We start from the raw sequence: 26,503 nt of genomic DNA on the forward strand, positions 1-26,503 counted from the left end.
ATTTTCATATCGGCATATAACTTGAAACAAGTCACCAAAAAAGACAGATGAAGCAAATATAGCAAAATGTTATTACTGACAATCTATGTGGTAGTTATGCAAATTTTTTTTTTTTTTTTTTTTTTTTTGCGGTACGCGGGCCTCTCACTGCTGTGGCCTCTCCCGCTGCGGAGCACAGGCTCCGGACATGCAGGCTCAGCAGCCATGGCTCACGGGCCCAGCCGCTCCGTGGCATGTGGGATCTTCCCGGACCGGGGCACAAAGCCGTGTCCCCTGCATCGGCAGGCAGACTCTCAACCACTGCGCCACCAGAGAAGCCCTATGCAAATTTTTATGTAATATTCTTTCTACTTTTCTGTATGCCATTCTTAGACCTTCTGTATTCTCAGCCTTTTTCTCAGACTACTTCCTTCACTTCCTTGCCTTATCAGAAACTTGGTTGTCCCACAAGCAGCCCTCTTTAGAGGAGGCCTCTCCTTACAACCTCCCAAAGTACCATAGTGCTCAAAGGTAGAGCTGGTATTATTTTCATTTCCCAACTCACTTTCTAGCTATTATTTCTCCTCCACCTCAGGCACAAAGTGTACCTACTTTGAAGTTCATACCAACTCCTTGCTTTCCTAGTTCTATCAATTTCCTGGTTGTTGGGAATTTTCTAATGTTAACCTGAAGACTTTGGCTCTGGGATTACATTTTCCTCCCTGTGTCATTCCACCATTTTATCTGATACTTGAATGAAGAACTGAGCAGCAAGAAGGAGCAACGTATAGGTCTAGATGAATCACATTCCAGGCAGAGGAAATAGCTAGTGTTCAGGCCTGAGGAAGGATGGTACAGCTGGAGTACAGTCAAAACAGTGAAACAGGGACCAAACCACGTGGAACTTGGCAAACTACGGCCAAATGGATTGTATTCTCAATGCAGTGTGAAGACACCAAAAGGGAGTGCAATTAATATGATTAACATTTTTAAAGATCATTTTGTCTGTTGTGTGGAGATTGGATTGAATGGAGGCAGGAGTAGAAGCAGGAAGTCCAGTGAGGAAGCCAGTGCAGATAAAAGAACAGCTTTAACTGAAATTATAGTGGTGGGAATAGAGAAAAGTGGACAGATCTAGGATGTGCTCTTAAGAGGATACAGGACTTTCTGATGGATTGGGAGAGGGGCAGAGATAAGGGGAGGAATCAAGGATGATTCCTACTTTTTGTCTTGAGTGGATGATGTTGCCATTTAATAACAATGGGGTGACTGAGGGAGAAGCACATTTGGCGTACAGGAGGAAAAGCGAAACAGTTATGTTTGAATGTTTCATTTGAAGTACCTGTTAAGACACCTAAGTAGAGATGTCAGGTAGAGAGTCTGGAGCTCAACGGTGCCATCAGGACTAGAGAAATCAGTGGGGGGCTATCTGTGGAGCAGTGGGAGTTACAGCACCAGCTTGGATAAGATTGCTGAATGAGTGAGTATCATAGACGAGAGCCACAGGTCAAGGCCAGGGACTGGAAGCCCTCCAGTATTTCATGGTCATAACGGAAAGAATAGCTAGCCAGCAAAGGAGAAATGAGAAGGAGAGGACAGGGAGGACAGAGGAAAATGAGGACTGTGTGGTGATCTGAAAGTCAAACGATGAAATTGTTTCAAGAGGGGAGTGGGGCTTCCCTGGTGGCGCAGTGGTTGAGAGTCCGCCTGCCGATGCAGGGGACATGGGTTCGTGCCCTGGTCCGGGAAGATCCCACATGCCGCGGAGCGGCTGGGCCCGTGAGCCATGGCCACTGAGCCTGCGCGTCCGGAGCCTGTGCTCCGCAATGGGAGAGGCCACAACAGTGAGAGGCCTGCATAACGCAAAAAAAAAAAAAAAAAAGAAGAAGAAGGGAGTGATCATCTGTATCAAATTCTGCTGAGAGGTGAGTAGAATGAAAACTGAGCACTTACTATCAGACATACTAAGATGAATTTCACTGGAGATCTTGACAAAACCATTTCAGTGGGACCAAGGTCATAAGGGACCAAGATTGGAGTGGGTGGAGAAGACATACGGATGTAAGGAAGTGGAGATAAGCACTGAGCTTTGTTATAAAGTAGACCAAATATATGTGCAATAACTGGGAGGGATCATGGGATCAAGGGAGAGTTTTCTCCCAGATCAAAGATATTACATTATTATTTGTAAGTTGACACACGATCTGGTAGAGAGGAAAAAATTGATGATGAATCAGGTAAACTGATAGATTTGGTGTTTCTTTCAATTCTTTCTGTTTTCTCAGTGAAATAAAAGACAAGCCATGTGTTTGCTGTGGCAGCATGTATCCTAAAATTCTAACAATTCAGAGAAAATAAGCATAGCCCCTGTGCAAAGATGACACACAACTCCAGGAACTGTTCCATATTTTTTATAAAAATATTTAAAAAGTTGAAGCCATGAGCTGAGACTGAGGAGAGGGAGCGAGGGGACAGCAGAAGTCTGAAGAGAAAGGAAAAGGTTTGAAGTAGTATCTTCCCTTCCAGATAAGTGGGAGAGATCATTGATGAGACAAACTGATAGTATTGCTTGTGAGGGGAGAGCTCGCTCTGAAATTTGAAGTCACAAATTGTAGGAAGGACCTGTCAGCATGGTTATGTTTTTCTCCAGCCATGTTCAGTGGTTTAAGTACAGCAGAGTAGCTGGAGAAATAAGATATCTGCCACATGAGTGAATGTCATGGAGGGAAAGAGGGACAAAGGAATGAGTACAGTGACAGATACAGAATAAGCTGATGTGGGAAGAACACGAAGGTGTAGAAAGACCAGGAAAATTGGTAGATTCGACGGGTTGGCATATGGCAACTCCAAAATAGAGTGGCTTAAATTTAATTACATATGGAGGCCAGTGGAGCAAAAAAGAAGATGGCCTCTGTAGGTCTGTTCAGTTAACCCAAGGTAAAGGGGCAAGGAGCAAATTCTTTTAATGTTTATCATTTTATTAATTTACCGAGTTCTTGACACTAATTTGGTCCAGAGTCTGGTGGAAACAAATATGCTTTGTGTGGTAGGTTTGAAATGTCTTGAAATTTACGTGTTATAAACCCCAAAATATTGATACAAAACTGTATTATGTTTGCTTTAGTCATATAACTTTTGAAAGAAATTGAAAAGAAAACATACACAGGTATGTATATATGTGCCTGGGTATCCTTTTATATTTGTACATATTTACCATTTCTGAGGCTTTACATTCCTCCCTATCAATCTGCATTGCCATCTGGCACCATATTCCTTTTCCGTTCAACCTGAAGAATTTCCTTTAAAGAGCATTTCTTGTAAGTCTGCAGGTAATGAGTTATCTCCAATTTTATAATTACCTGAAAATGTCTTCACTCTGCCTTCATTTTTGATGAATTGTTTTGCTGGTTGAGTTTCTCCTTTCCTCACTTTAAAAATGCCATTGTAGTGCTTCCCTAGTGGCGCACTGGTTGAGAGTCCGCCTGCCGATGCAGGGGACAGGGGTTCGTGCCCTGGTCCGGGAAGATTCCACATGGCGCGGAGCGGCTGGGCCCGTGAGCTATGGCCTCTGAGCCTGCGCGTCCGGAGCCTGTGCTCCGCAATGGGAGAGGCCACAACAGTGAGAGGCCCGCGAACCGTGCGCAAAAAAAAACCCCCAAAACAATGCCCTTGTAAACTCTTCTAGCTTCTGACAAGAAGTCAGTCTCTGATTGTCTTATGTTCCCTGTATACGTGTCCTTTTTCTCTGGCTGCTTGCAGGATTTCTATGGATTTCAGCAGTTTGACTATGATGCATGCCTAGGAGAGGGTTTTTGTTTATCCTGTCTGGGGTTCATTGAACTTCAATGATCCCTTTCAGTTGCAGTTCTCAAGAGTCATTCCTCTTCCAGTTTGTGTTTGCTTTGATAAACTTCCCAGTGCCTTTAATAACTTTTTTTAAATTAATTAATTTATTTTTGGCTGCGTTGGGTCTTTGTTGCTGCGTGTAGGCTTTCTCTCGTTGTGGAGAGCAGGGGCTACCCTTTGGTGCAGTGCCCGGGCCTCTCACTGCGGTGGCTTCTCTTGTTGCGGAGCATGGGCTCTAGGCGCATGGGCTTCGGTAGTTGTGGCTCGCAGGCTCTTGAGCACAGGCGCAGTAGTTGTGGCGCATGGGCTTAGTTGCTCCGTGGCACGTGGGATCCTCCCAGACCAGGGCTCGAACCCGTGTTCCCTGCCTTGGCAGGCGTATTCTTAACCACTGTGCCATCAGGGAAGTCCCTCCCAGTGCCTTTAGAAAGTTGTTCTTTATGTTTGGTCCTGATTTAATCACTGCTATCTGTGGGAGGATTTACACGAACACTTCACTCTACTACCATTATACTGTAAGTTCTCTCTTACTAACCAGTTGGGGGAAAAAATGGTAGACACCTACCTCACACACTCACAGAAGTAAATCCACATGATCTGGGACTCGGTAAAACACCTTTATTTTCTCATCTATTACTGTGTTGTTTAGCCAGCAATAGCACTTTGAGAGACTAGTGAGGAGTAAAAGTTAGAATGCAGTGTATACAAATGTACTTGACCGTCAAATATTATTTTCCTCTTTGGAGTGATTTTTGAAGGTTTTGAAACTGGGTTAAATCCACTTCACCTGCCTTCACTAATCAAAGTCGTTTTAAGACTCGTGTGTCCTCCAAGCTGCACTTGCATAAACAAGATGTTTGCCTGAGTTGTTTTCTGGGAACTTGAAGCCAGTGGCATCTAGTTTGAGCTGAGCTGGTTAAGACTAGATAGGACCGTCGACTCTCCAGCTGGGCATCCACCGGCGTCCATTGCTTCATGATGTTTTGAATGTGCAGAGGCCTGCATCTTAGTTACACCTGCGCAGAGAGACGATTACCCGCCAATTCCCACATCTTTTCCCAATCACCTTTCGCCACGCCCCGCACGCTCCCCGTGCCTCGGACCGCCCTGCTGTTTTTTATTCCTTATCCCATAAATACCCCGAGCTGCCTGCTTGCTGGAGGCTGGTTTGAGATTTGTTCTGCCGTCTTCCGGTTTGGCTGCCTCTTTTTGCTGCAAACCTCGGTGTCTCCGCGTTTGGCTTGCTGTGCGTCTGGCAAGACAGATCTGGTTTGGTAACACACGTGGTGAGCCAGCCAAGAGGTGAGTCCAGGCGAACCTTTGGCCCACGGCTCGTCGGCCCCTTGCAGGCACTGAGGTCCGGTGGGCCAGCCCGAGCAGCTCCCTGGCGTGTCCGTTCCCAGACTGACCCTGGGTTTTCAGGGAGGCACTGCTGACCTTCCGTGCTTAGTTTCATCTTGTAGCAAGGAGAGGAAATGGAGCAGGACCCTATGGTGCTTCCCCTCCATGCCCTCTGCCTGTCTTCTGTCTGTAGAAAAACTTTAGTCAAAGAATAAATTCAGAGAAGTGAGAAAGTGCAGAAGCAAAGGAAAACAAGACCAAGTAATAATAGTTTAGTCACTGAATGAAGTCGGGGACCATTAGTCCCTTCTCATAGGGCTATAGATAATATTCTGGGCCGTCTCCTTTGAGCTGTTTTATAGATACTGAAACCCACACTAGGTGAAAGAAATTAACTACATGATGAGCAGGCTGTGTAGCCATGACATAAGCTGCCACAGTTCTGAGAACTGGCTTCAAAGAAATGGGAACAAACCGACCCTGGAACTGAAGACTAACTGTACTTAAAACAATGAAGATGACGCTGACCAGACCACCACGTGCCCAATTTCAAGGTGACTGTCGGAGCTGACTGGGCTGTTTCTGCATGTAGCCCCCTCCCTCTGCCTAAACACCCCTGAAACTCCCCTTTAAAAGTGCTTGCCCAGGGCTTCCCTGGTGGCGCAGTGGTTGAGAGTCCGCCTGCCGATGCAGGGGACACGGGTTTGTGCCCCTGGCGGTCCGGGAGGATCCCACATGCCGCGGAGCGGCTGGGCCCGTGAGCCATGGCTGCTGAGCCTGCGCGTCCGGAGCCTGTGCTCTGCAAAGGGAGAGGCCACAACAGTGACAGGCCTGCATACCGCAAAAAAAAAAAAAAAAATGTGCTTGCCCTCTGACTTGTCAGTGAGGAATCAGTCTCTGAACATAAGTCCACCATTCTCCCCGTTGCCGGCCTCAGAAATAAAGCAGACTTTCCAGTAGCCTTGCCTCTTGAATATTGGTTTTTGAGTGGTGAGCAGCTAGACCCGTCTTTCAGTAACATTTTTGGGGTTTTGGGCTTTTGGATTTGGAACATGTTTTTAGGGTAAACCTCGTTAAAGAAATGTACTTGTGCCTAGATTGTCTTTGGAACCCTGAAGGATCATGGGTCAGAGGCCCACCTGATGGGATTTTGGTAGACAATATAAAAGGTTACTGCTGCTGAGGTACTCTGTACCTGAGTTTATGGCCCAGGGCTCTGGATTTTGGTTTTGTTTTTGTTTTGTTTGTCCATGTCTGTCTATGTCTGATTGTCTTAATTGTTAGGAATTGGCTACAGGGGGTTGAGCTTCTTGGCGACTGTAGCAAGGACCCTAAGATTTTGTTGCTGCACCCACCTGGGAACAAAGCTCCTTCAAAATGGGCAATGTTAATTCAGTTCCCTCTTGCAGCCGTCTAGGCTACATTCTCCAAAATTGGGAGACTTTCTGTTATGAATCCATGGAGAAATAAAAGATGGTTATTTTTTGTAATACTAAGTGACCATAATATTCTCTAGACTCTGGAGCACAATGGCCTGAAAATGGATCCTTAAATTACAATAAAACTTTGCAAGTAGATTTATTTTGTAAACAGGAATAAAAACGGGATGAAATACCTTATGTACAGTCTCTTATGTTCTTGAATCAGAATTAACCTGTGTAGAGTAGATGTAAGGTAATGGTCCAACAGGAAGGAAAGGCACAGACATCTGTTTTGCTGGATTCTAATGAGAAGGAGGGTGACTTGAGGGCTGAGTGGCCGCTCGGACGCTCCCCTCCACCCTTACAGGGTGGCGCTGCCGCTCCTTCACTGTCAGCATTTGAGCCTCAGGCTCTCGGGCCCCTGTGCCCTCCACCCCAGTCTCTGAGGGTTGAGAAACAGGAATGGCCTCCCCTCTCATTACCTGCCAGGGTGTGCAGCTTGGCCATGGGTGCGACCCAAGTGCGGATAGGGCAATATCCCTTAAGGCAGGTCCCCATGGGGTCTGTGAATGCCGAGGCTGGGCAGCTGCTGGGATGGATCTGGGTCCACTTCCCTGTCCGCTTTGGATTTATTTAACTGGAAGAATAATATGCCAACTTATAGAGATGACTCGAGAATGGAAAACCTTCATTGATTTTTGGTTTTTTTTTTTGCAACCCACAAACTAACCTGAGCAGATGTTCAAAATGTATTAAATACCCTCCTCACTTCAGAAGAGCATAGGATGGTGCTGGATAAAGCTCGAGAGGAGGCAGATCTGCTTCGTGCAGAAACCCCTGGCAACCCGGTGAGGGCTGCTGTGTGCGGGGCTACACAAAAGCAGATCCTGATGGGGATGTGAATGCTGGAGACAGGCCCGAACTTTACTGAGATTGCGTTCTTGCAGGATTGCGAAGAGGGATGCCAAAACAAGCCTTAATAAAGTACAGGAGGTAAAACAGACCAAATGAGGATCCTTCAGAATTTCCAGAAAGGGTCTTTAAAGCTTATAGGCAACATACAAAGAGAACTTATAAACGTCAGAGTGACCAGTTTTGGTCAGAGCGCACCCAGTATACAGAAGAAACTGCAAAAGATGGAAGGGCCTTTAGGAATGTCTATGTCTTGACCTGTTGAAACTGCCTTTAAAGTTTCTAATGGCGGAGACCAGGTTCAGGAGAAGAGGGAACAATGGAGAATGAAAGAGGCTGCTCTGCGGGCCGCTACCTTAACACCGGGAAGAGCTGGATGGAATCAAGGACTCTCACGAGGGACTCGGCAAAAGCTTCCGCTCACACGGGCACCCAATAGCCGGACTCCGCCAGTGTGCATATTGCAAACAGGAGGGACACTGGAAAAGAGGGTCCCGTCCTAAGTAAGCCTCTTGAAGGTAAATAGCTGGCACATCGGATGCCCGAGCTGAGAATGACAGTGACCAAGAATGCCAGGCCCTAGGGGTTCCTTTAAATCTTGTGAAGTCCATCATTTCCTAAGCAGAGCCCTGGATGACGATGACCGTGGGAAGTTAACTTGGATTATGCTTGATATTGGACCATTTACTCAGTTTTAAATACCTGGCTTTCTAAGCTTCTTTCTAAAACTATGTTAGTAACTGGGGTGTCCAAAGAAACCTAGAAAATGCCTTTTTTTCCAGCTGCTAAACTGTCAGTTGGGGAAAACGCATCTGAAGCATACCTTTGTATACATGCCTGAATGCCCCATTCCCCTTCTGAGATGAGATTTACTAACTAAATATCAGGGTTACCTTTGCCCCTGAGTGGACAGACATTAAAGTACCACCAGAGCAGGCTTGCGCATTGCAGGCTTTATTACTCCAGTCCCCAAAAGAACAGCCTGCAACTGTTCCAGAAGAGATTTGCAAAGGGGAGTCCGAAGACCTGTGCAGACGGGAGGCTGGGAATAGCAAAGAGCTAGGCCTATACAGCTTAGGATACCACCTGAGGTCAGCTTGTACACGATTTAAGAACAGTTAGATTGTAAAAGAGACTAATCCAGTAGTCCCTAACCCATATTCTCTGCTCACTAATCTGTCCAGACATTGCTGGTTTACTGTATTAGAGTTGAAAGATGCCTTTTCTTGCATATCCTTGTTTTAAATCCCAAGAGTTGTTTGTTTTCAAATGGGAAGATCTTGGTACTAAGAATTAAACAACAGTACTGCTGGACAGTACTTCCTCAGGGATTTAAAACTTTACCCGCGATGTTTGGAGAAATCCTGGCAAAAGATTTGAGGGACCCTCAACTAAATGAGGGAGCCCTGCTCCAGGACGTGGTTGATGCTGGTTACCAGTAAAACAAAGGACACAGACCAGAACATGGTTGTTTTTTTTTTTTTTTTTTCAGAATATGGTTTTGATTTCAACCTTTTTGGTTGCACAGGTCTATCAAGTATCCAAGAAAAAGCACAGAGTTCTCAATCCCTCTGTTAAATATTTGGGTTTTGAACTCTCACAAGGACAGAGAGACTTGCCCTCTAATGGAAGGGAAGCTCTAGCTAGGGCTGCAGCTCCCACCAAGAGATAATTGCAGGAATTTCTGGGAATGGCTGGGTTCTGCCGTATTTGGGTCCCCAACTTTGGACTCATAGCAAAACCCATTTAGGAAGCTCTTAAAGGAGACAATGAACATCTAGACTGAAATCATGGAGGATAAACCCTGAAGACCAGCTCCATCTTCGCGGGTTGGGACCTTATGAGGAATGCACCGAAAAAGGGAGAAAGCACATTGCGGGAGGAATACCGCAGTGGTTCCAACCCTGAGGCTGACTTTCCCGAGTGGGCAAGTGAACCCCCAGAAAAAAGCCACGGGAAAGAAATTAGGGTGAGTGGGATTGCTGCAGTGGTGGCTTTGAAAAGTAAAATTTAGAAAGCAATTTAAATAATTTGCTAGTAACCAGATTGATTTTCTTTTGTTCTGCCTTCTCTTTGTTTCGAACCTCCCAGGCTTGGACAATTCAGTGATTAGGATTTTTCAATCTTTGGCAAAAGTAGGTAATTTCTCTAGCTTTTGGATATGTCATCTAAAACCTTCTGTAATTGATCGTGCTGACCCCTGGGTTGTGCCTGTCGTTAATTTTTGACCATTCCCTAACTTCACCGTGACTTCAGGTGTGCACATATCAAATTAGGCTAATCAACAAAATGTCCTGTCGTGTTTTTTTCTTGAATAAGCCAAAATTTGGTCTCCTTGTGTCCTCAGAATAAAAAACAACCAAAAAACAAACAACAACAAAAAAATCCCTGGCACCTACCCTCGTTAGGGTTCTATTTGGTGAGGATATTGTAGAAACCACACTTAATTCTCCCAGCCTGTGTTCCTTCGATACTATCTGTTTCAGTCAAAGGTGATAATGATCAACACACTCCAATTCGTAAAAAAGTAAGACCCCGATCCCTGGCTCGCCAGTGTCCTAGGTAAAATCCCTAAAAATGAGTCAAAGTGTTCGCACGTCTGGCGTTCTGTATGCCCTCACAGTGTACATATTTGCCCCACCCCGTACCTATTTGCCTACAGTTTTTATTACCAATCTTGGGCCTATGAATGCCTTGACAGCTGGTGCATAAGTGGTATTTGTTTGGGATCAAAATGTTAACTTGAAACCAGGAACAAGAGAATATTCTCAAATGAGTGCTAAATAGTTTGATTCCTCAAGCCCCTGTTAGGCCTATGCCCCTTATCAGCAGGAATTAGCCAGAGCTGTCCTCACCCTTTTTCCTCAAGAGTTGAGTAATGATCGAAAAGCAAGGGGGGACTGAAACCATGGGTCAAATCCACTTCACCTGCCTTCAGTAATCAAGGTGGTTTTTTAAGACTCTCATGTGCTCCAAGCAGCATGTAGCCTAAACAAGATGTTTGCCCGAGTTGTTTTCTAGGAACTTGGAGTCAGCTGTGTCTAGTTTGAGCTGAGCTGGTTAAGACTGGATAGAACCACCGACCCTTCAACTGGGCATGCGTATCTGTTGCTTAGTGACTTTTTGAACGTGCAGAGGGCTATAGCTTAGTTACACCTGTGCAGAGCAAAGATTCCCGCACCTTTTTCCAATCGTCTTTCTCCAGGCTCCCCACACCTCCAACTGCCCGCTGCTTTCTACTTTATCCTATAAATACCCCGAGCTCCTTGCCTTTGGGGAGGCGGATTTGAGATTTGTTCTCCCATCTCCTGCTTGGCTGCCTTGTAAACCCTCTGCTGCAAACCTCGTGGGCTCAGCATTTTGGCTTGCTGTGCGTTGGACAAGAGGAACATAGTCTAGTAAACAATTTGTGTCTGGGTTTTTGGAGGGAGGAAAGCCTTTTGTTGGTGGTTAGAACGTCCTCTGTGTTCTGTGACTATGCAGATGTCGTATGAAGATGAGTGTAGTAGACGTAAATTTATCACTGAGCACAGCTAGGGAATGTGTGCTTGAAGAGAGAAGACAGAGTTTGGGGCTTACACGTGTCCTGTAAGGATTAAAAATGTGGAAGTTACTGGCTATCCTTACACTATAAGTTCTAAGAACTGTGCCGATTCAGAATAAGGGCTATGAGGAGAGAAGAAGGAAACCATATTGAGAGGTAATGCAAATGTGGAAGCTATAAAATGAAGGGAATGCTTTATATCCCAGAGCTTCTGGGAACGCTGACCCAGGAGATGGACTTTGACTTATTTCTAGCCCTGCAGAGTCCAGGACAACCATACCTGTTAGGTATAGACTCATGACATTCTACCTCATGTCGGAGGGTGAACGCTTTACAGCATTATTGGGAGAAAACTTAACTTGGGTAAAACTAAACTAGGACTTTCTGTTTTGTTCTTTTCCTTTGTGGAAGGAAAAAGGAGTGGAATATATGAAGAAAATCGTTGATTCTCCATGTCCCAAAGCAAGACACTTACAATTTGCAGCAGCTTACAACCTTGGAAGAGCTTATTATGAAGGAAAAGGCGTTAAACAATCAGACGAGGAAGCTGAAAGGTAATCTGACTTGAGAACAAGATTTTTGTTTTAATCAAATGCCTTAAACAAAGAATAACTTGCCTTGCCCTTCTCTTCTAGACTGTGGCTTTTTGCTGCAGACAATGGAAATCCAAAAGCTAGTGTGAAGGCTCAAAGTATCCTAGGATTGTATTACTCAACAAAGGAACCCAGAGAGTTAGAGAAGGTAACAGTGATTTATTTGTTTAAATCCTAGCATCCTGTGTAGATTAATATTTGGTGAGGAGTAAGTATGTAGTCTGAATATCTCTTACATTTCTTTCAATGTAAAGAAAGCTTACGTTTTAGGATCTCCAAACTCATTTCACCTTTCCTCAACTATGAATGCTGCCTTCCCTGCCTCTACCAAAGGAGACCACGGATGTGAGCACTTTGTATGCTATAAAAAGCACACATACAAAATATTCTACCATAAAAGGTAAAAGAGGAGGGAGAGTCAGTACTACCTCTTTAATCACCAATGATGGAAAACCCTTTCCAAGAAATCTTACAAGGAGAAGGAAATGAGGCGTTAAAGGCAAACTTGTAGGAGGCACATAACCCCCAAGATCCTTGTCAGATAACTGAGGAGCTACTTGGAAATCGGTTTGAACTAACTCAGATGCACTGTAGCTGAGTATTGAGCAAACGTGCTTGGACCACATGCAGGTTTTTATCCTTGGTTTTCTTTGATCCCGTTGGAGCTCCAAGAGGATCTGAGAGATAGCTGCAATCTCACATCAGCTGCTCTCCTCTCCTTGCTGTGCCTCATTACAAAGCCTTTCAGACGCTTGGTTCCTATTTCCCACTTTTTTGGTCCTTCCTCTGGAAAATCTGAAAATCCTGAAACTTGAGCAGCTGAGCTCGAGCCAGTGACCTCGCCTATACTGTGGGCAGACAACGGGCGGGCTCCCCTCAGCACCCTCTCTCAGGCATGCGAAGTTGGTGCTAGTCTGACATACATTCAGGGGGTTAGAACGGTGTCCTAGAGATGAATTAATAGTACTATCTTATAGAGATATTCCATTTATAATCCCCCTTGTGAATACTAGGGAATTGTGCTTTCTCCTAGGCGTTTTATTGGCATTCAGAAGCTTGTGGCAATGGAAACCTGGAATCCCAGGGTGCGCTTGGGCTCATGTACTTTTATGGACAAGGCATCCACCAGGATACCGAGGCTGCCCTGCATTGCTTGAGGGAAGCAGCAGAGCGTGGAAATGTCTATGCTCAAGGGAATCTCGTGGAGTATTACTATAAGATGAAATTTTTTACAAAGTGTGCTGCATTTTCCAAAAGGTAAGCTGGATAAAAGTATTTACAAAAACTCTTACTAGATGTTCTATGCCAGGTCTGTTTAATAGAACTCGCTGCAGTATTGGAAATGATGGCTGTTGGTACTTGCAGTGTGGCCAGTGCAACTGAGGATTGAACTTGTAATTTTCATTGGATTTTAATTTTAATAGCCACACGTAGCTCCTGGCTACCATATTGGATAGTACATCTGTTAGTCTGCAGAACTTCAGTGCTATTTGCTCTGTATACCAGCTAAGTAATCTTACACAAGTTTAACTTTGGGGGCATCAGTTCTTTTGCAATCCTGCAGAAGTATTTTCTTCTTGATTTAAAAAATATAGTGAATATAAAGTGTTTAACACAGCTTGGCACATGAGAAATACTAAACTTTTTTTCCTACACCCTTAGCCATAGGTTCTATAATTGCACAATTACAATATAGCTTGATGAGGACTGCACAATGAGAATGGTTAAAAGACTCCAACACTAACATAAATTATATGGAAATTTCTCTCCTCTGAGGCCATGTACTTTCCTGCATTTACCCACAATGTACAAATGCAACAGACCTGGGTGTCCTCTAAAATGGCTATAAGGCCATGCTGCCCTTTCCCTCCCAATAATGCCCTTCCCACGGAGCCCACAGGTTCCCCTCTCCCCGAGCCCAGTGTGAGGCAGACATCCACACTGAAGGATGAAGGAATTGCTTTTACCCTCTCCTCCCCAACATCATGGCCTCCAGGCAGCAGGCCACTTAAAGGTGTGGTCTCTGATGTCTCAAATCCTCTAGTTGCCCATATGGTTAAAACTAAGACTTCGAACAGTTCTTTTAAAAATTTTGAAACTTTCCATGTTCCTATTTCCCACAGTATTATGGCTGACGTGGAGTTGACTTGTTTTCATGTAGTTCTCCATTGCTGTATCTGGGTTATAGAGAAGGACTTTTTATTGCCCGTTATCATAGATGTGTAAGTTTATTAATGTGTTTTCTGATCCTGTGTGACTGAAGTCCAAATTCAAGGTTGATGTTTAAATACCCAAAGAGATAGAAAAATATTTTTTTCCCATTGTTTAAATCTGCAAAGTGATGAGTTCTTGTAATATATATATATATATATATATATATATATTTTTTTTTTTTTTTTTTTTTTTTTTTTCTTTTTGCGGTACACGGGCCTCTCACTGTTGTGGCCTCTCCCGTTGTGGAGCACAGGCTCCGGATGTGCAGGCTCAGCGGCCATGGCTCACGGGCCCAGCCGCTCCGTGGCATGTGGGATCCTCCCGGACCGGGGCACGAACCCGTGTCCCCTTCATCGGCAGGCAGACTTTCAACCCCTGCGCCACCAGGGAAGCCCAAGTTCTTGTAATATTTTAAACTTAATTTTTTTTAGTGGTTATTAAGCCTGACCAGTATAATCCTAGGAAGCCATATAGTAACCACTGTAGTTAGTTCCGATTCTTCTGGTGTTAGTTGACTGTTCTATTTACCCTTCACCACAGAGCAAACAATTTTGTTCTCAAACTGGTAGAAATAATAGAGAAACCACTTGGGGCACATGGACAGTTTCTGGGCATGTTTATAAAAATGTAAACTATAACTGATACCGTTTTTAATTTCACAACTGGATGTTGTAACAGGATTGCTGACTACGATGAGATTCATGACATCCCCATGATAGCCCAGGTCACGGACTGTCTCCCAGAATTCATCAGCAGAGGCATGGCCATGGCCTCTTTCTACCACGCACGGTGTCTGCAGCTTGGCTTGGGTATCACAAAGGATGAAGCAACAGCTAAACACTATTATTCTAAAGTAAGCCTGACAACAAATATAAATTGACTCAATAGAAATTTCTGGGTTTTTAGTTGAGACTTGGACATCTTTTTAAATCAGTGTTTTTATTCCTACTTATTGTGCACATAACCTCTGTCTACCAAGAGGATGTCAGACATGCAGCTTGTTTGCAAACAATTCTGTCATTCTTTTTAATAATTAAACACAGATGGTAAAACTTCTATTTTTTTTTAATAGTCTGTGCCTACAAGACACCTTCAGTTTATTAATTTATTTATTTTTGCTGTGTTGGGTCTTCGTTTCTGTGCGAGGGCTTTCTCTAGTTGTGGCAAGCGGGGGCACTCTTCATCGCAGTGTGCGGGCCTCTCACTATCGCGGCCTTTCTTATTGCGGAGCACAGGCTCCAGACGCGAAGGCTCAGTAGTTGTGGCTCACGGGCCCAGCCACTCTGTGGCATGTGGGATCCTCCCAGACCAGGGCTCGAACCCGTGTCCCCTGCATCAGCAGGCAGATTCTCAACCACTGCGCCACCAGGGAAGCCCTAAAATTTCTATCTTAGATGCAAATTATTCTATTTCACTGTCTGCCGCCTAAAGCCCAGCACCAAGACCTTAAACCCAGAACGTGCATGCCTTCTTTCACCCAGAAAAAGTGTGAATCTCTATTTCATTCTAGTACATTAGAGTACATTTCATTAAGGTTTCTTTTTGCATGACATCTACCACACTTAGGTGGATATTGATGAATTTGAGTTAACCAGTTAAAATAAGCCTTTTCATGTTTTAATCCATGTGATCAATTTATTTAGATAGTGAATGGATTTCACATCTAAAATCAACTGTTAATAAGTGCAGAGGGGGCTTCCTTGGTGGCGCAGTGGTTAAGAGTCCGCCTGCCGATGCAGGAGACACGGGTTTATGCCGCGGTCCGGGAAGATCCCACATGCCGCGGAGCAGCTGGGCCCGTGAGCCATGGCCGCTGAGCCTGCGCGTCTGGAGCCTGTGCTCCGCAACGGGAGAGGCCACAACAGTGAGAGGCCTGCGTACCAAAAAAAAAAAAAAAAAAAAGTGCAGAGGGAGTGTGAAAGGGAATCATGAATAGTAACTGCAAGTTTAAAAAACAAAAAACTGCACAACTTAGGTCCATGACATCCATAAGTCCAAATGAGAATTAGATCATAAAATTTCATGCAATGCCAAACTGTTCAAGCTGGAGCCAGGGAACAAGGCAAGGAACAATTTTCTAAGTCCCTTGCCTAAATCTGATCACGTTACAGCAGTGGTTCTCAAAATTATTTGCGTAGTAAAATCACATGGGGAATCTCTTAATAATTCCTAAAGTTCAGGCCTTATTTCAGAAAAATTAAATCACCATCTTCCAGAATGGGACACAAGCAGATTTGTTTAAGCTCCCCAGGGGGTTCCAATGTGTAGGCAAGTTTGGAATCTAAGTTATTTTGTTGGAAATTTAAAATTTCCAGAGTATTAAACCCATACCAACACAAATAGAGGAACACAGTACAAAAATACAACTGACCTGGGGCTTCCCTGGTGGCACAGGGGTTAAGAATCCACCTGCCAATGCAGGGGACATGGCTTCGAGCTCCGGTCTGGGAAGATCCCACATGCCGTGGAGCAACTGAGCCTGCACTCTAGAGCCTGCACTGTAGAGCCCGCGAGCCACAACTACTGAAGCCCGCGGGCCTAGAGCCCGAGCCCCGCAAGAGAAGCCACCACAGTGAGAAGCCCACATACTGGAAAGAAGAGCAGCCCCCGCTCGACGCAACTAGACTAAGCCCATGCGCAGCAACGAAGACCCAGCACAGCCAAAAAAACAAATACAACTGACCTTTGAGATATTTACCATTACACCATTAGTATGAATAACAGCTGTCTTTGTTTAATCTAAGTGTTCTGTATATTATACCAATTTCCAAACCAAGTCAATTTCAGATTCTATGCTATCTTTGGTACCCTTTCCAAGTAAACATAGCAGAGAGCTCTGGGTGGAAAATATCCTGAAATATGGTATATGTTCAGCCTAAATAAAAGCATAATAAACAAATTACAATTTTAAAACTATTTTCCTTATAGTGGGAGATAATACAGCCCCGTTACTCAATTTTGGCCACTGGATTTTATGGGAGATACTTCCTCTAAGTTTTCTCCATTTTAAAAGTAAGCCAGTGAAGGACCTGGAATCATGTCAGATGAGGCACAATAACAAACTCTGAGTATTTTACTCAGAGAAAAGACGTGAGGGGCTTCTGATAGCAGTCTTCATCAGACTGAAAGGCTGTCCTACAAAAGAGGCATTGTAGGGAAGGGAGAATGACAGCCCATGGCAGTATGTTACAGAAAAGATAAGGCCGCAGATGAAGAGACCCTGGGTTGAAAGTCAGGAGCCCCAGGCCTGGTCTCAGCTTTGCCACCCTCAGACTGGGTGACTACCCACTCCTTTCCCTCTCAGTTTCCAGGAAACCAGCAATGTATGTCCTCCTAGGAACAGTCAACGATTCTAAAGGGTTGGGGATAGGGGATTTTAGCTTAATACAAAGAATCTTCTAAAATAACTGTTTATAGGTAAAACCTTAGTTTTTATTTCCTAAAGGTGGTGACTTTTTAAATATTTATTTATTTTTGGCTCTATTGGGTCTTTGTTGCTGCATGTGGGCTTTCTCTAGTTGTGGCAAGTGGGGGCTACTCTTCATTGTAGTTCGCAGGCTTCTCATTGTGATGGCTTCTCTTGAGCATGGGCTCTAGGTGCACAGACTTCAGTAGTTGTGGCACATGGGCTCAGTAGTTGCAGTGCACGGGCTTTGTTGCTCCGTGGCATGTGGAATCTTCCCAGACCAGGGCTTGAACCCGTGTCCCCTGCATTGGTAGGCACATTCTTAACCACTGTACCACCAGGAAAACCCAAGGTGGTGACTTAAAAAAAGTTTTTTTTATATTGGAGTATAGTTGATTTACAATGTTGTTGGTTTCAGGTGGACAGCAAAGTGATTTAGTTATACATATATCTTTTGTTTTTTTTAAATTTATTTACTTTTGGCTGTGTTGGGTCTTCGTTGCTGCGTGTGGGCTTTCTCTAGTTGCAGCGATTGGGGGCTACTCTGTTGCAGTGTGCGGGCCTCTCATTGTGGTGGCTTCTCTTGTTGCAGAGCACGGGCTCCAGGCGCGTGGGCCTCAGCAGTCACAGCACGTGGGCTCAGCAGTTGTGGCTCGCAGGTTCTAGAGCACAGGCTTAGGAGCTGCGGTGCACAGGCTTAGTTGCTCTGTGGCATGCGGGATCCTCCCGGACCAGGGCTCGAACCCGTGTCCCCTGCATTGGCAGGCGGACTCTCAACCACTGCGCCACCAGGGAAGCCCCATGTATCTATTCTTTTTCAGATACCTTTCCCATATAGGTTATTACAGAGTATTGAGTAGAGTTCCCTGTATTATACAGTAGATCCTTATTGATTATCTATTTTATATATAGTTGTGTGTATATGTTAATCCCAACCTCTGAATTTATCCCTCCTGCCCCACTTTTCCCTTTTGGTAACCATGTTTGTTTCTGAAGTCTGAGTCTGTTTTGTAAGTAAGTTAATTTGTACCACATTTTTAGACTCCACATATAAGTGATATCATATACTTGTCTTTCTTTGGCTTACTCACTTAGTATGGTAATCTCTAGGTCCATCCATTGTTGCTGCAGATGGAATTATTCCATTATTCCAGGTCTTAGTTGCAGCACGTGGGATCTTCGTTGCGGTGTGTGGGATCTTTAGTTGCAGCATCCTGCATGCTGCAATGAACACCTGGCATGCTGCAACTAAAGTACCACGTCTTCTTTACCCATTCATCTGTCAATGGACATTTAGGCTGTTTCCATGTCTTGGCTATTGTGAATAGTGCTGCTATGAACACTGGGGGGCATGTTCTTTTTGAATTATGGTTTTCTCCGGAAATATGCCCAGAAGTGGGATTGCAGGATCACATCGCAGCTCTATTTTTAGCTTTTTGAGGAAACTCCATACTGTTTTCCATAGTGGCTGCACCAATTACATTCTCCCCAACCTTGTAGGAGGGTTCCCTTTTCTCCACATGCTCTCCAGCATTTGTTACTTGTAGAAATTTTTTTTTACATCTTTATTGGAGTATAATTGCTTTACAATGGTGTGTTAGTTTCTGCTTTATAACAAAGTGAATCAGTTATATATATACATGTGTTCCCATATCTCTTCCCTCTTGCGTCTCCCTCCCTATCTCACCCCTCTAGGTGGTCACAAAGCACCGAGCTGATCTCCCTGTGCTGTGCGGCTGCTTCCCACTAGCTATCTATTTTAGGTTTGGTAGTGTATATATGTCCATGCCTCTCTCTCGCTTTGTCACAGCTTACCCTTCCCCCTCCCCATATCCTCAAGTCCATTCTCTAGTAGATCTGTGTCTTTATTCCTGTCTTACCCCTAGGTTCTTCATGACATTTTCTTTTTCTTAGATTCGATATATATGTGTTAGCATACAGTATTTGTCTTTCTCTTTCTGACTTACTTCACTCTGTATGATAGACTCTAGGTCCATCCACTTCACTACAAATAACTCAATTTCGTTTCTTTTTATGGCTGAGTAATATTCCATTGTATATATGTGCCATATCTTCTTTACCCATTCATCCGATGATGGACATTTAGGTTGCTTCCATCTCCTGGCTATTGTAAATAGAGCTGCAATGAACATTTTGGTACATGACTCTTTTTGAATTATGGTTTTCTCAGGGTATATGCCCACTAGTGGGATTGCTTGTCATATGGTAGTTCTATTTGTAGTTTTTAAGGAACCTCCATACTGTTCTCCATAGTGGCTGTACCAATTCACATTCCCACCAGCAGTGCAGGAGTGTTCCCTTTTCTCCACACCTCCTCCAGCATTTATTGTTTCTAGATTTTTTGATGACGGCCATTCTGACTGGTGTAAGATGATATCTCATTGTAGTTTTGATTTGCATTTCTCTAACGATTAATGATGTTGAGTATTCTTTCATGTGTTTGTTGGCAATCTGTATATCTTTTTTTTTTTTTTTTTTGGCGGTACGCAGGCCTCTTACTGTTGTGGCCTCGGCAGGCGGACTCTCACCCACTGTGCCACCAGGGAAGCCCTGCAATCTGTACATCTTATTGGAGAAATGTCTATATAGGGCTTCTGCCCATTTTTGGATTGGGTTCTTTGTTTTTTTGTTATTGAGCTACATGAGCTGCTTGTAAATTTTGGAGATTAATCCTTTCTCAGTTGCTTCATTTGCAAATATTTTATCCCATTCTGAGTGTTGTCTTTTGGTCTTGTTTATGGTTTCCTTTGCTGTGCAAAAGCTTTGAAGTTTCATTAGATCCCATTTGTTTATTTTTGTTTTTATTTCCATTTCTCTAGGAGGTGGGTCAAAAAGGATCTTGCTGTGATGTATGTCATAGAGTGTTCTGCCTATGTTTTCCTCTAAGAGTTTTATAGTGTCTGGCCTTACATTTAGGTCTTTAATCCATTTTGAGCTTATTTTTGTGTGTGGTGTTTGGGAGTGTTCTAATCTCATACTTTTACATGTACCTGTCCGGTTTTCCCAGCACCATTTATTGAAGAGGCTGTCCTTTCTCCACTGTACATCCCTGCTTCCTTTATCAAAGATAAGGTGACCATATATGCGTGGGCTTATCTCTGGGCTTTCTATCCTGTTCCATTGATTTATATTTCTGTTTTTGTGCCAGGACCACACTGTCTTGATTACTGTAGCTTTGTAGAATAGTCTGAAGTCAGGGAGCCTGATTCTTCCAACTCCGTTTTTCGTTCTCAAGATTGCTTTGGCTATTCGGGGTCTTTTGTGTTTCCATACAAATTGTGAAATTTTTTGTTCTAGTTCTGTGAAAAATGCCAGTGGTAGTTTGATAGGGATTGCATTGAGTCTGTAGATTGCTTTGGGTAGTAGAGTCATTTTCACAATGTTGATTCTTCCAATCTAATAACATGCTATATCTCTTCATCTATTTGTATCATCTTTAATTTCTTTCATCAGTGTCTTATAATTTTCTGCATACAGGTCTTTTGTCTCCTTAGGTAGGTTTATTCCTAGATATTTTATTCTTTTTCTTGCAATGGTAAATGGGAGTGTTAATTTCACTTTCAGATTTTTTATCATTAGTGTATAGGAATGCCAGAGATTTCTGTGCATTAATTTTGTATCCTGCTACTTTACCAAATTCATTGATTAGCTCTAGTAGTTTTCTGGTAGCATCTTTAGGATTCTCTATGTATAGAATCATGTTATCTGCGAATAATGACATTTACTTCTTCTTTTCTGCTTTGGATTACTTTTATTGCCTTTTCTTCTCTGATTGCTGTGGCTAAAACTTCTAAAACTATGTTGAATAAGAGTGGTGAGAGTTCGCAACCTTGTCTTGTTCCTGATCTTAGTGAAAATGCTTTCAGTTTTCACCATTGAGGACAATGTTGGCTGTGGGTTTGTCATATATGGCCTTTATTATGTTGAGGAAAGTTCCCTCTGTGCCTACCTTCTGCAGGGTTTTTATCATAAATGGGTGTTGAATTTTGTCAAAAGCTTTTTCTGCATCTATTGAGATGATCATATGTTTTTTCTCCTTCAATTTGTTAATATGGTGTATCACGTTGATTGATTTGCATATATTGAAGAATCCTTGCATTCCTAGAATAAACCCCACTTGTTCATGGTGCATGATCCTTTTAATGTGCTGCTGGATTCTGTTTGCTAGTATTTTGTTGAGGATTTTTGCATCTATGTTCATCAGAGATATTGGCCTGTAGTTTTCTTTCTTTGTGATATCCTTGTCTGGTTTTGGTATCAGGGTGATGGTGGCCTCGTAGAATGAGTTTGAGAGTGTTCCTCCCTCTGCTATATTTTGGAAGAGTTTGAGAAGGATAGGTGTTAGCTCTTCTCTAAATGTTTGGTAGAATTCACCTGTGAAGCCATCTGGTCCTGGGCTTTAGTTTGTTGGAGGATTTTTAATCACAGTTTCAATTTCAGTGCTTGTGATTGGTCTGTTCATATTTTCTATTTCTTCCTGATTCAGTCTTGGCAGGTTGTGCATTTCTAAGAATTTGACCATTTCTTCCAGGTTGTCCATTTTATTGGCATAGAGTTGCTTGTAGTAATCTCTCATGATCCTTTGTATTTCTGCAGTGTCAGTTGTTACTTCTCCTTTTTCATTTCTAATTCTGTTGATTTGAGTCTTCTCCCTTTTTTTCTTGATGAGTCTGGCTAATAGTTTATCAATCTTGTTTATCTTCCTCAAAGAACCAGCTTTTAGTTTTATTGATCTTTGCTATTGTTTCCTTCATTTCTTTTTCATTTATTTCTGATCTGATCTTTCCTTCTGCTAACTTTGGGGGGTTTTTGTTCTTTCTCTAATTGCTTTAGGTGTGCAAGGTTAGGTTGTTTGTTCAAGATGTTTCTTCTTTCTTAAGGTGTGATTGTATTGCTATAAACTTCCCTCTTAGAACTGCATTTGCTGCATCCCATAGGTTTTGGATCGTCGTGTCTCCATTGTCATTTGTTTCTAGGTATGTTTTGATTTCCTCTTTGAATTCATCAGTGATCACTTCGTTATTAAGTAGTGTATTGTTTAGCCTCCACGTGTTTGTATTTTTTACAGATCTTTTCCTGTAATTGATATCTAGTCTCATAGCGTGGTCGCAGAAGATACTTGATACAATTTCAATTTTCTTAAATTTACCAAGGCCTGATTTGTGACCCAGAATATGATCTATCCTGGAGAATGTTCCATGAGCACTTGAGAAAAATGTGTATTCTGTTAATTTTGGATTGAATGTCCTATAAATACCAATTAAGTCCATCTTGTTTAATGTATCATTTAAAGCTTGTGTTTCCTTATTTTTTTTCATTTTGGATGATCTGTCCATTGGTGAAAGTAGGGTGTTAAAGTCCCCTACTATGAATGTGTTACTGTCGATTTCCCCTTTTATGGCTGTTAGTATTTGCCTTATGTATTGAGGTGCTCTGATGTTGGGTGCATAAATATTTACAATTGTTATATCTTCTTCTTGGATCGATCCCTTGATCATTAGGTAGTGTCCTTTGTCTCTGGTAATAGTCGTATTTTAAAGTCTATTTTGTCTGATATGAGAACTGCTACTCCAGCTTTCTTTTGGTTTCCATTTGCATGGAATATCTTTTTCCATCCCTTCACTTTCCGTCTGTATGTGTCCCTAGGTCTGAAGTGGGTCTCTTGTAGACAGCATATATATAGGTCTTGTTTTTGTATCCATTCAGCCAGTCTGTGTCTTTTGGTGGGAGCATTTAATCCGTTTACATTTAAAGTAATTATCGATATATGTTCCTATTCCTATTTTCTTAATTGTTTTGGGTTTGTTATTGTAGGTCTTTTCCTTGTCTTGTATTTCTTGCCTAGAGAAGTTCCTTTAGCATTTGTTGTAGAGCTGGTTTGCTGGTGCTGAACTCTCTCAGCTTTTGCTTGTCTGTAAAGGTTTTAATTTCTCCATCAAATCTGAATGAGATCCTTGCTGGGTAGAGTAATCTTGGTTGTAGGTTTTTCTCCATCATCACTTTAAATATGTCCTGCCAGTCCCTTCTGGCTTGCAGAGTTTCTGCTGAAAGATCAGCTGTTAACCTTATGGGGATTCCCTTGTGTGTTATTTGTTTGTTTTTCCCTTGCTGCTTTTAATACATTTTCTTTGTATTTAATTTTTTAACAGTTTGATTAGTATGTGTCTTGGCGTGTTTCTCCCTGGATTTATCCTGTATGGGACTCTCTGTGCTTCCTGGAGTTGATTAACTATTTTCTTTCCCATATTAGGGAAGTTTTCAACAATAATCTCTTCAAATATTTTCTCAGTCCCTTTCTTTTTCTCTTCTTCTTCTGGGACCCCTATAATTTGAATGTTGGTGTGTTTAATGTTGTCCCAGAGGTCTCTGAGACTGTCCTCAGTTCTTTTCATTCTTTTTTCTTTATTCTGCTCTGCAGTAGTTATTTCCACTATTTTATCTTCCAGGTCACTTATCCGTTCTTCTGCCTCAGTTATTCTGCTATTGAACCCTTGTAGAGTATTTTTAATTTCATTTATTGTGGTGTTCATCGTTTCTTCTTTCCTCTTTAGTTCTTCTAGGTCCTTGTTAAATGTTTCTTGCATTTTCTCTATTCTATTTCCAAGATTTTGGATCATCTTTACTATCATTATTCTGAATTGTTTTTCAGGTAGACTGCCTATTTCCTCTTCATTTGTTAGGTCTGATGGGTTTTGATCTTGCTCCTTCATCTGCAGTGTGTTTTTCTGTCTTCTCGTTTTGCTTATCTTACTGTGTTTGGGGTCTCCTTTTTGCAGGCTGCAGGTTCGTAGTTCCCGTTGTTTTTGGTGTCTGTCCCCAGTGGTTAAAGTTGGTTCAGTGGGTTGTGTAGGCTTCCTGGTGGAGGGGACTAGTGCCTGTTTTCTGGTGGATGAGGCTGGATCTTGTCTTTCTGGTGGGCAGGTCCACGTCAGGTGGTGTGTTTTGGGGTGTCTGTGGCCTTATGATTTTAGGCAGCCTTTCTGCTAATGGGTGGGGCTGTGTTCCTGTCTTGCTAGTTGTTTGTCATAGGGTGTCCAGCACTGTAGCTTGCTGGTCATTGAGTGAAGCTGGGTGTTGGTGTTGAGATGGAGATCTCTGCGAGATTCTTGCTGTTTGATATTACGTGGAGCTGGGAGGTCTCTTGTGGACCAGTGTTCTGAAGTTGGCTCTCCCACCTCAGAGGCACAGGACTGACTCCTGGCTGTAGCACCAAGAGCCTTTCATTCACATGGCTCAGAATAAAAGGGAGAAAAAGTAAAAAGAAAGAAAGAGGATAAAATAAAATAAAGTATGATAAAATAAAGTTATTAAAAGATAAAAAAATAATTAAGAAAAAAAATTTTAAGTAAAAAAAAAAAGACGGACACAACCCTAGGACAAATGGTGAAAGCAAAGCTGTACAGACAGAATCTCACACAGAAGCATACACATACACACTCACAAAAAGAGGAAAAGGGGGAAAAATAATTCTTGCTCTCAAAGTCCACCTCCTCAATTTGGGATGATGTCTATTCAGGTATTCCACAGATGCAGGTACATCGTGTTGATTGTGGAGATTTAATCCACTGCTCCTGAGGCTGCTGGGAGAAATTTCCCTTTCTTTTCTTTGTTCGCACAGCTCCCGGGGGTTCAGTTTAGGATTTGGCCCCGCAACTGCGTGTAGGTTGCTGGAGGGCGTCTGTTCTTCGCTCAGACAGGACGGGGTTAAAGGAACTGCTGATTCGGGGGCTCTGGCTCACTCAGGCCGGGGGGAGGGAGGGGTACGGATGCAGGGAAGCCTGCGGCGGCAGGAGCCAGCATGACGTTGCACCAGCCTGAGGCGCGCTGTGCATTTTCCTGGAGAAGTTGTCCCTGGATCACGGGACCCTGGCAGTGGCGGGCTGCACAGGCTCCCCGGAAGGGAGGTGTGGATAGTGACCTGTGCTCGCACACAGGATTCTTGGTGGCGGCAGCAGCGGCCTTAGCGTCTCATGTCTGTCTCTGGGGTCCGTGCTTTTAGCCCCGGCTCGCACCCGTCTCTGGAGCTCCTTTAAGCAGGGCTCTTAATCCCCTCTCCTCGCGCACCAGGAAACAAAGAGGGAAGAAAAAGTCTCTTGCCTCTTCGGCAGGTCCAGACTTTTCCCCGGACTCCTCCCGGCCAGCCGTGGTGCACTAATCCCCTGCAGGCCGTGTTCACGCCGCCAACCCCAGTCGTCTCCCTGGGATCCGACCGAAGCCTGAACTGCAGCTCCCAGCCCCCACCCGCCACAGCGGGTGAGCAGACAAGCCTCTCGGGCTGGTGAGTGCTGGTCGGCCCCAATCCTCTGTGAGGGAATCTCCCCGCTTTGCCCTCCGCACCCCTGTTGCTGTGCTCTCCTCCGTGGCTCCGAAGTTTCCTCCCTCTGCCACCCACAGTCTCTGCCTGCAAAGGGGCTTCTAGTGTGTGGAAACCTTTCCTCTTTCACAGCTACCTCCCAGAGGTGCAGGTCACGTCCCTATTCTTTGTCTCCGTTTTTTCTTTTTACTTCTGCCCTACCCAGGTACGTGGGGACTTTCTTGCGTTTTGGGAGGTCTGAGGTCTTCTGCCAGCGTTCAGTAGGTGTTCTGTAGGAGTTGTTCCACGTGTAGATGTATTTGTGGGGAGAAAGGTGATCTCCACATCTTACTCTTCCGCTATCTTCCCCCATCCTCCCCTTGTAGATTTTTTTTTTTTTTTTGGCGGTATGCTGGCTTCTCACTGCTGTGGCCTCTCCTGTTGCGGAGTACAGGCTCCAGATGCGCAGGCTCAGTGCCCAGGGCTCACGGGCCTAGCCGCTCTGCGGCATGTGGGATCTTCCCGGACCGGGGCACGAACCCGTGTCCCCTGCATTGGCAGGTGGACTCTCAACCACTGCACCACCAGGGAAGCCCCTCTTGTAGACTTTTTAATGATGGCCATTCTGACGGATGTTAGGTGATACCTCACTGTAATTTTGACTTGCATTTCTCTAATCAGCGACATTGAGCATCTTTTCATGTGCTTTTTGGCCATCTGTCTTAGATTTTCTGCCCATTTTTTGATTGGGTTTTTAAAAATATATTGAGCTGCATGAGCACAATTATTTTGCATTGGCTTGGCCAAAAAGTTCATTTGGGTTTTCCCATAACATCTTATGGAAAAACCAAAATGAACTTTTTTGCCAACCCAATATATTTTGGAGTTTACAAATGATGCAACCAACAAGGGATTAAATATTCTTTCTGTGGG

At 43.6% G+C, this 26,503-nt stretch overlaps 1 protein-coding gene across 3 annotated transcripts in view; it reads left to right on the plus strand.

Annotated features, from left to right (window-relative positions):
* LRP2BP (LRP2 binding protein) overlaps positions 1–14,793 on the plus strand; it is a 33,839-nt gene extending 19,046 nt beyond the window's left edge. For all 3 annotated transcript variants that reach the window (XM_079909264.1, XM_079909266.1, XM_079909265.1), the window contains 4 exons: positions 11,455–11,597; positions 11,679–11,784; positions 12,670–12,893; positions 14,529–14,793. In XM_079909264.1, coding sequence (XP_079765390.1) covers positions 11,455–11,597; positions 11,679–11,784; positions 12,670–12,893; positions 14,529–14,730 — 675 coding nt within the window. In that variant the 3' untranslated portion in view covers positions 14,731–14,793. The remainder of the gene's footprint in view (positions 1–11,454; positions 11,598–11,678; positions 11,785–12,669; positions 12,894–14,528) is intronic.
* Positions 14,794–26,503: the final 11,710 nt, after the last annotated feature.

This window comes from Stenella coeruleoalba (assembly GCF_951394435.1).
Source record: "Stenella coeruleoalba genome assembly, chromosome: 21".
Taxonomy (NCBI): domain Eukaryota; kingdom Metazoa; phylum Chordata; class Mammalia; order Artiodactyla; family Delphinidae; genus Stenella; species Stenella coeruleoalba.